The following is a 9710-nucleotide window of genomic DNA, read 5'->3' on the forward strand; positions in this document are numbered from 1 at the left end:
TTTTTTTTTTTTTTTTTAATTCATCAGCCTTCGTTGCAATCAACAACGACCAACAGCCTTAGAGGAAGCAACCAGCAGCTACCAGCTAAGGGAATCGCGAAAACAGGGACTAATCTAGTCTGACGTGAGCGATAGAGATGGAAGAAACGAGAAGGTACTTGAAAAGGGTGAAAAAAAAATAAGAAATCAAAATAATGATATTTAATTAACTTACACGGTGTCTGTCTGTGTCACTCACACCACCTACGGCTGGGCCTGCTACATAACAGGACACCCAAGCAAGGGCCCACAACCAAGGGATGTGGATCCGCATTTTTGCTGTGACAGCTGGCTCGCGTCTCACCTAAAAGCGTGGCTGCATGTTCTCTTGCTATTTACAGAATGCGAGCTGAGTCACAGGTGCCAATAATGCTGACCCGACACATGTCAAAATTTTTGCCAAGGATATAGATAACATGGCAGTTATCAGTACTGTTAGGCAACTACACAACTTCAAGTGCCTGCCGTGTTGATACCGATTGATATAGGAGCATAGCCAATCAACGACGGCCCCGGCCAGGCTTAGCAATTTCAACCTGTGCTTGCTTCTGATTGGCCGCAGCTAATTTTCCATATCAACTTTTCGATACTCCAACTTGAACTTTTTATCAATTTCCGCCCCATCCATTCATTCTCACCAAGCATCCTCTTTTTTTTTTTTTTTTTTTCCACTAATTATGCTTCCACTCATCTCCATGTCATTATAAAACATACTCGTCATCTTGCCACTCTCCGCGCCCGCCTATGCGGCCTCTCCTCCAACGTCGTCTACCTCTTTTCCTTTGCTCTCTTCGCACATCGCCACCGGTTACGGCCTCTCATCGCATCCTCACCATGTCATCCGCAGCTGCAGCCGCCGTTGCAGCACCGACCACCGTCTCAGCTCCCAGCGGCGCCCACATAAACGGTGCCTCTCACCACCAGCGTCCCGCGAAGCGCCCCAACAATGCCAACCGCAACGGCGCCAACCGCAAGTCCAAGCAGCAACGGACCAAGCGTGAGCGCAACATCACCGAGGGCTCGACAGAAGAGGTCCTGCGCTGCGACATTGATGCGCTGCTCAAGGCCCGGGGCGAGGCTGCCAGTGGCAGCGAAACAGACGCGGCGGCCGACTTGGAAGCTGACCTACCAGAGCCTTACACGGAGATTGAGGTGGAAATCCACGAGCTCTCGTCCACGGGCGACGGCCTCGGTATGGTCGCCGGCTCTAACCAGGTCTATGTGGTCCCATTTACCGCCCCTGGCGACACTGCGCGCGTCAAGGTGATTCGCCACATCCGCGGCGAGGGCCACTCCCACGCCGACTTTGTCTCCGTCGTCAAGGCCTCGCCCCTGCGAGACGACACCCGCATCAAGTGCCAGTACTTTGCCTCGTGCGGTGGCTGCCAGTTCCAGATGCTCGACTACGCCGAGCAGCTGCGGCGCAAACGCCGCATCGTCGTCAAGGCCTACGACAACTTCTCCAACCTCCCGAAAGAGCTCATCCCCGAAATACACGACACCATCGGCAGCCCGCTCCAGTACGGCTACCGCACCAAGCTCACACCGCACTTTGACGGCCCGCCCGGGTTCCGGCCAGGAAAGCGCGGCAAGAGCCAGGGCGCGGCGTTTTCCGCCTGCCCCGACATTGGCTTCATGCAAAAGGGCCGCCGCAAGGTGCTGGATATCGAAGACTGCCCGATTGGCACCGAGGCGGTGCGGCTGGGCAACGTGCGCGAGCGCAGGCGCATGCAGGACGAGTACACAAAGTATGTACGCGGCGCGACGCTACTCCTCCGTGAGAATACAACCCGCCATCCCAAAGACAGCGAAGCCGCCAAAGCACCCCTTGCGCCGCACACGGTTAAGTCAGAGGTCGGCGACTTTGTCGACGTCAAGTCCTGCGAGACTGATTCCAAAGCCACCACCACCGAGTATATCGACGACTATATCTTTACCAACCCCGCCGGCTCCTTTTTCCAAAACAACAACTCCATACTCCCCGTCTTTACCTCGTACATCCGCGACCGCATTCTCCCCACCGCCGCCACAACAGACGGCAGCAGCAGCCCCCCCATCAAGTACCTCATCGACGCCTACTCGGGCTCCGGCCTCTTCACAATCACACTGTCCTCTGTCTTCCAGCACTCCATCGGCATCGACATTGCCGGCGCCTCCATCGAGTACGCGCGCAAAAACGCCGCCCTCAACGGCCTCGGCGAGGACCGCTGCCGCTTCCTCGCCGCCGACGCCGGCGAGCTTTTCCGCTCCGTCACGTACCCCGCCGACGAGACCGTCGTCGTGCTCGACCCCCCGCGCAAGGGCTGCGATGCGAGCTTCCTCGCGCAGCTGCGCCGCTTCGGCCCCCGTCGCGTGCTCTACGTGAGCTGCAACGTGCACACGCAGGCGAGAGACGTCGGGGTGCTGGTGCGCGGCGAGGGCGAGGGCCGGCGCTACGAGATTGAGAGTCTGGTGGGTTTTGACTTTTTCCCGCAGACGGGCCACGTCGAGGGCGTGGCTATTTTGAATAGAGTGGAGGAGTGAGCGCAGCGACTGGAAAAGTGTGGCGTGTTAGTATTTTTTTCTTACATTTCTGGACATACTTTTGCCGCCTTCATTTTCGGTGTTATTTGTTAAACGCCAATAAGTCCTACGACAATGGAGAACGGCGCCATATAGAGAGGTCTGTCTGCACAGGCCTAGTCGCACCATGTCAGCCTCGAAAATTAGATATACAACCACGGAGAAAGCATGCGTTACGGACGAGATGAACATGAAGAAAAGGAAATGCTTAGACCGTAAAGCAAGTAGCTACATTAGATGCAAATTCTCCCAACGCCAAAATATCAGCCCGTTTATGCGTATCGTATGCACAGAATCACTCGATTCCTCCCCCCGCCTCCGGACACACTCCTTCATGCCACATTCTATCCGCTCTGAAATAGTTACTCAATTTCTTCGATTTGTCTCTCAGTGAGCGGCTTCAGAGCTTCCGCAGCCGCCTGCACCACCTCTGGCCGTCTGCTCTTCTTGAGGCAGTCCTTCAGTATCTCGACGCCGCCTTGTTCGCGAATCTTGTCACGCGCCTCGCTACCAATGCGGCCTTTTGTGGCCACCATGTTAAGTATGGAGACGGCGCCACGGTGGCGCAAATCCTCGTTATCATCGACGCACATGCCAAGGACAACGTCGACGCCGCGCTTGCGGTGGACGATGGCGCGCACGACGTACTCGAAGGCGGTGAGCGCCGCGAGCGCGCCGCCCGCAGCGCTGCGCGTCCCTTCGTCCTCGGCGTCGGCGAGCGCGAGTAGGATGTGCAGCCGCTGATTGGCGTGTGCACTGCCATCGGCGTAGAGCGCGATACCCTGGGGCGACTGCATCAGGTTACAGACGAGCTCGACGGCCGCCTTGGACACGAGGTGGTTGGCCGAGAGAAGCTGCTCCTCAATGTGGTTCCAAGCCTGGCGAATGATTTGCTGCGCAATCTCGGGACCCTCCATGGACGCCAGGTTCGTCAGGGCCATGAGAGACTCAAAAGTCGGAAGCAGGTCGCGTCGATCTGAAGCGGGGTCCGGCGGCAGGATAAATACGAGCGGCGCAATGGCCGCGTCAATGGGGTGCGCCCGTGTGCCACCAAAGAGTAGCGCAGGGTTGATGCTGATGAGGATACGGGCTAGGGCTTGCCCCGCGCTGCGTCGCTCGTCGCGTCGGCTCTCGCCGAGATTGCTCCAAGCGACGAGGAGAAGCTTCACGGCGCCCTGCTGGGCCAGCTGCCCACGTATACTCTTGATTGTGGTGAGTGAAAGAATAATGTTGACGATAATACCGAGAGAGGCCGCAGAATCATGCTTGCCGTGGGCGACCAGCACGGGAGTGATGCCCGCGTCAAAGACAGCTTTGCAACGCGCTTCAACGTGTTCGTCATCGTCGAGCGGATTCAAGCCTGGAATTTTGCCCTCTGCATTTGCGTACGCTTTCAACTGTGACATTTTCTTTTCCTCCTCGGTCAGAAGCGGACGATATCGAGTCAGATTCTGAAAGATGCTCAGAGCACCGTATGTAGTCGGCGAACGGGGCGGCGCGTTCGAGAGAACAGAAAGCAGCTTCTTGAGTAGTTCCGAGTCCTTGATTATGGTGTCTTTTATTTGGGGTTGCAGAGAGGCATATGCCAGTCCTTCAATGGAGTGTTGCTTGCCGTGGTCCTCGTTTCGGAGTATCATCTTGGTAAACAGGCCGGATAGTTCTTCTATAGACGTGACGGCAGATTCGACACGGGATTCACTTGGGTCTGTCAGTGCGCTTGGTTTCGGCACAGCCTGTGGTGCTAGTCAGTAATTGGCTTTTGTGCACTCGGCATGCGTGCTGCTCACCCGAAGTTTGGCCAAGATGACGGCCGCAAGATACTGCACTTGCTCTGAATGTTGTCTCATGGAAACGGACCCCTCTTCTCCTTGCAAGCCTGGTTGTTCGCTCAATCTTCTTCCCATGTCCATTGTGTACTGTTCCACAATCTCCTCAAGCCACTCCACGCAGTACTTTTGAATCGCCTCGCGACACCTGCCGTCCATGCAGGCGGCATTCAGCATCTCGAGACAAGCCGTCTCCACCTTACGGCTCTTCCATTGCCTGCGCATCAGCGGCCCAAGCGAGCTCAAGAATCCTTCATTGAGGAACATTTCAGACGTCAGGTCGGGTACAATGGCAAACGCGGCCGAGGCGACGCAGAAAGCGACAATATAGTCGTCATAGGTGCGGCGCTGGACGCGGTCGAGAAAAAAGGCGCGTAGATTGTTGGAGGCGACGTCGCCAGCAGCGCGCATGTAGGCTGAGGTGGTGAGAGCGGCGTGACCGCGCACAATATCGGGCTGGCGCATGTCGAGGTAGCAGAGGATGGTGTCAACGCAGTCGGAGTCAATGACGCGGCAGATAGACTTGTGGGCGGGGTCGGCCTCCTTGGCAACCGCATCGTCGTTGAGCATCTTGGTGAGCAGGTCGAGGTCGCGGCACGTCTCCTCGTCCTCCTGCCCGCCCTCCATGAGGCGCGCAAAGACGAGGAGCGTCTGGTCCTGGACCGAAGCCGCAGGACCTGAAGCCTGTATGGTCTCAGCGGCTGTGGCCATAATGGCGAGACGGCAGAGGCTGTGAAGGGAGATTCCGAGATTAGCAGGTCAAGCTGTGGTCGAATGTCTGAAGAGGGGGATGAAAAGGTGAAACATCGACGTCCAGCAGGAGCGTTTGGAGAATGGAGAAGAACAATATTATTAGGCCAACTGCCCCTCTACAGCGGCTCAGATAAGAGTAGTTATCTTATGCATCTGCCCCACTGCTTCCGTTCAACTTGACGGGTGAGATTTAGCAGCAAAGCTCCACTATCTTCTGCCGAACCCAGTCTTTGGTATCCACTGGATTTGATGAATCGCTGTAATTCCGCCGAAATCCACCACAGCCCCTCCAAGGCATCAAAGTTATAGCGGCCTTCCAGCGCTCTCTTGGCGTCGCATCACGTGAATTGGCGCCTGTGAACTGGGCGTCCAGCATCATGCAGCTTTGCACCGTGAGCCTCGTGCGTATTCTGCCTACAAATTAAATTCTTGTACCATCAGCAATTCGACCAACAACATGATTCCAGCATCCATGACGCATTTATAACGACTTGACTGCGATTGAGAAATAATTGTCTGTCACATAATCTCTTCGTCATCGAATCACGACATCTACCAGCACGCGATCGATCTGCATCCATCTGGGTCCACGACTACTCAGCCATACTTTCCTCACCCAGCTATTGTCTGACTCGACCTGCATGAATCTTCACATACCTCCAACGACGACTTCCTAGCCTACAGCTCTACGCGACCTCGTAGATAGCTCCTCACCACCCCCATATCGCGGCTCCGTCCTCACATCTCCTCGCCATGGACGCCGTCGATTACTCGGAGCACTACGAGGTCACCACGGCCGAGGAGACGCCCTCGCTACTCTCCGTCATCATCGACACCAACCCGCGCGCCTGGGCCGTCCTCGACGACGGCGACCTCCCCCTCTCCCTCCCCACCGCCGTCGCCAACCTTCTCCTCTTCATCAACGCACACCTCGCCTTTAGCGGCGCCAACCAGGTCGCCGTCATCGCCGCCCACGTCAACCGCGCCGTCTGGCTGTATCCTTCCTCGCAGCAGCAGCAGCAGAATCTACTTTCAAATACGTCCCCGCGGCCGAATCCCTCCGATGGCGACGTTGACATGGCCGATGCGCCCTCTGCCACCGGCACCACGCCCTCGTCGGCGAACAAGTACCCGCCATTTGCGCACATTGAGGCGACGGTGCTCGCCTCGCTCAAGCAGCTCATGGCCGAGACAACAGAGCGCGACCTAGATAGCACGACGACGCAACTTTCGGGCGCCTTGACTCTCGCCCTGTGTCACAACAATAAGGCCGGGCGGGCCCTCTCCGCCTCGGACACGGCGCTCCTCGACGCCGCGCAGGCCAGCGGCGCCACGGCGCCCCCGCCGATGAAGGGCCGCATACTCGTCCTCTCCGTGTCCGACTCCGAGTCAGCGCAGTATATCCCCATCATGAACGCCGTCTTCGCCGCCGCCCACAGCCACGTCGCCATCGACACCCTCGCCCTCGCCGGCGACGCCACCTTTCTCCAGCAGGCCTGCTTCGGCACCGGCGGTGTCTTCCTCCGCGCTGCCAACCCCCAAGGCCTACTCGCCTACCTCATGTTCGGCATGATCGCCGACTCCGAGGCCCGCGAGGCCCTCGTCGCTCCCGCCCACGACACCGTCGACTTTCGCGCCGCCTGCTTCTGCCACGGCAACGTCGTCGACACCGGCTTCGTCTGCTCCATTTGCCTCTCCATCTTTTGCGACCTGCCTGAGAACGCAGAGTGCCTGACGTGCGGCACCAAGCTGGCGCTCGGCCGCTACGGCGCCAAGCCCGCTGTCGTGCCCAGGAAGAAGAAGAAAAAGAAGAAGATCATCAACGGCAGCGGGAGGGAGGAGACTATGAGTGCTGCTGGAACACCGTTGAGATGATGTTCCGTAGCAGAGACAAATGCTATATTGGTTCGAACCACTACAAAACGTATGACACCAGAGAGGTACAAAACAGTACTCTGGGTCATTGTGTATATAATAAAAAAGGATACCATACCAGGCGATTTGAACCTTATGCAATTTTTATTCGTTTTCCTACTTATCTATGAGGTGCTTCTTCTAGGGTTTTGCAGGTAATCAGTGCCAAGATTCGCCTATTTGGTGGAAATCTTGCGAGATCCTTGGGCAATTTTACCACCCTCAGGCAAGCGAGACATGACACAGGTTGGCAAGGGATCTTTGCCGCCCATGGAAGCAAGAGCAAACGAGTCTGTGTTGTGCGCGAAATGAAGATAGTACCCAGCTCGCGTCTTCTTCACCGCCATGATGCCGATTGCGCCGGCCGAGGGCCCATTGCAGACGCCAGGGTGGCTCATAAAATCATTTAAAATAAATGACTGCATTATGGCGCTTTCATCGTAATCGTGTATATCGGTGCCGGCCGGGCCCTTGCGGGTGCCGTTGTAGAGTCGTTCGGCGCAACGCTGGGAAGCCATTGTCGTCGCCATATGCTCGCCTGTGCCACTGGTGACAGCAGCCACAGAGACTGCATCCTCATCGTCAGGCTGGCATGGCACAACTGCAGTTCCAACTCCGACCAGGGCAGCTGGCCCAAGACGGCCGCGATGCTTCATTCCAATACCTCCTGATGAAGAACCAGCTGCAATCAACCCTTCCTCGTCAATAGCTATAGCGCCAATTGTGTCACTTATAGAGTCTGGGCCTTGAACAGGCACATGTAGATGCTTATTCAAAGTGTCTTCGCTGTCATCAGGCCCATCCAAACGTCGCTTCTGTGGTTTTCGACGCCTTTTCGGCTGTTGCCATCCTCCCTCGTCGTTCGCGGGGTCAGTTCCTGGAACAGTGGACTCTTTCGCCCAGCCTCCGAGCCCATCGTTTTCCCCGTCATTGACATGACCTTCATTCGGTTTGAAAAATCTACTTTGCTTCTTCGGTTGGGCTTCGAGATATGTAGTCTTCCAAGAGGGATTCTTGGCGTGGTTCCAGGCGTTTTGCGTGATACCCAGCGTCGTCAATTCAGCCTGCGGAGCATCATCCATTCCCGGGGGCGGCAAGTAGGGCGAGTTAGGCTGGCCTTCATTCCAAGTTCCTGACATGATGGCGGCAGCGTGATCTCGTGAAAAGGTGATATTCGGCTTTGCCGGAAGAGTTTCGTATTGGCATGGCGCACAGTGCATGGCTTGTGTGGATTTTTGCGCACTGCTAGCTTCCTTTGCTTTGACTTCGGCTCTGACTAAATCGTCCTGCCAGCGCAAGAAGCGATCTCTGGAGTTTTTGGAGATGAGATAGTCATTGGAAAATGTCGCCATGCCGTGTTCTTCTGCATATATTTTGGCACCTTCTCCGACGAGGGCATTTGGGGGAACTCTTCGTAGGCTCAACGGCCGCTTGCTTCCATCAAAAATCAGTTTGGCGAGAGAGATTGGGTTCCGAATGTCTAGAAGAGTAAGTATAAAGCTGCGGGTATTTAGCGTGCAAGTAACCTACTTGGTACGGCACCACATGCGCCGCTGCGGCCCAAATGATCAACGATTGTTGCGTCACATTCAACAGTGCCGTCAATGGAGAGGTTGGATCCGTAACCAGCGTTGGTAATTTCCTTGTCCTCCAGGACTCGCAGCGAGGCCTCGACGGCTTCCGTTGCACTGGCGCCGGCTTTTAGGAACCTCATTCCCATTTCAGCTGCCCTGTGACAGATTTGTTAATAGCGTTGGTGTACGCGTGCGACCTAGACTTACGCAACACAAGCTCTGAGGTGAACGTCCTCGTTTTGGTGGCTGTGGAAGCCAGCGCCGGCATGAAGGAAGATGGCTGGTATACATCGTTTTCGCTGTTTCTGTCCCAGAACTCGATCCAAAGCCCCATCAGTGTTGCAAATCTCAGGCTCCGGAGACAAGCGAGCTTGGTGTTGAGGACAGCCAGCCATGTCCGGCTAGGCTAACGATTGACGAGTTCCATACACGTAGGCGGGGCGGCAAGTATTGATGATGAATATGAATGCTGATTTAGGTATCGGTGGTGATGATGTTGGGCTGTTGCAGGCGGTACGTAGCTGCGAGAGCAATGGCGGAAACCAGCCTGGGCGTGTGTGGATTGGAGAAGGAAGTGTTGCAACGCTGATTCCAGCACCGCTACCGACAGGCACGATTTGATGCCGGTGCAGGAAGGCGCATGCTATACAAATCAGGCGTATATGGCGAGAATCGAATGGGGAACTTCTAATCGGAAGTTTGATGCCGTAAGTGATGCTAATGATGATGCTTGTGTAGGAAATGCTTGATGCTGGAGTTTGCACTATGAGCCGCTGGTGCATCACAGTGGGGTGGCCATGGCAGCAACAACGATGATGGAGGTGTTGGCCAGCAAGAAGAGGAATTACAGGATTTCTTTGATATTGTTTAGAATGATGCGTATTATTTTTTGTGTTTTTATTGGGAGCAATTCATACATCGTAATTGATGCGAAGATTACAGGGACCCGCGCCTTCTAGTAGCCATCATGGCCAATACCATCAGGCATAATATCATTATATAAGTCTAGATTGATGGATGAGCATTCTAAATATTTGGATAA

General features: G+C 55.5%; 4 protein-coding genes across 4 annotated transcripts; 2 read left to right on the top strand and 2 right to left on the bottom strand.

The window, feature by feature from the left end:
• Positions 1–873: 873 nt before the first annotated feature.
• On the top strand, positions 874–2562 carry BBA_09802 (tRNA (uracil-5-)-methyltransferase; the record flags this gene model as incomplete). The annotated part of the gene is made up of 1 exon (XM_008604899.1): positions 874–2562. The coding sequence occupies one exon, from the start codon at positions 874–876 to the stop codon at positions 2560–2562; it is 1689 nt and encodes a 562-aa protein (XP_008603121.1).
• Positions 2563–2963: 401 nt separating this feature from the next.
• BBA_09803 (CRO1 protein) lies at positions 2964–5138 on the bottom strand (the record flags this gene model as incomplete). The annotated part of the gene is made up of 2 exons (XM_008604900.1): positions 2964–4334; positions 4389–5138. The coding sequence occupies 2 exons, from the start codon at positions 5136–5138 to the stop codon at positions 2964–2966; spliced, it is 2121 nt and encodes a 706-aa protein (XP_008603122.1).
• Positions 5139–5933: 795 nt separating this feature from the next.
• Positions 5934–7055, top strand: BBA_09804 (transcription factor tfb4; the record flags this gene model as incomplete). Its single annotated transcript, XM_008604901.1, has 1 exon — positions 5934–7055. One exon carries the CDS (start codon positions 5934–5936, stop codon positions 7053–7055), a length of 1122 nt encoding a protein of 373 aa, XP_008603123.1.
• A 215-nt stretch (positions 7056–7270) lies between these two features.
• Positions 7271–9063, bottom strand: BBA_09805 (threonine aspartase; the record flags this gene model as incomplete). Its single annotated transcript, XM_008604902.1, has 3 exons — positions 7271–8574; positions 8625–8824; positions 8876–9063. 3 exons carry the CDS (start codon positions 9061–9063, stop codon positions 7271–7273), a joined length of 1692 nt encoding a protein of 563 aa, XP_008603124.1.
• Positions 9064–9710: the final 647 nt, after the last annotated feature.

This window comes from Beauveria bassiana (genome assembly GCF_000280675.1).
Source record: "Beauveria bassiana ARSEF 2860 unplaced genomic scaffold BBA_S00068, whole genome shotgun sequence".
NCBI lineage: Eukaryota > Fungi > Ascomycota > Sordariomycetes > Hypocreales > Cordycipitaceae > Beauveria > Beauveria bassiana.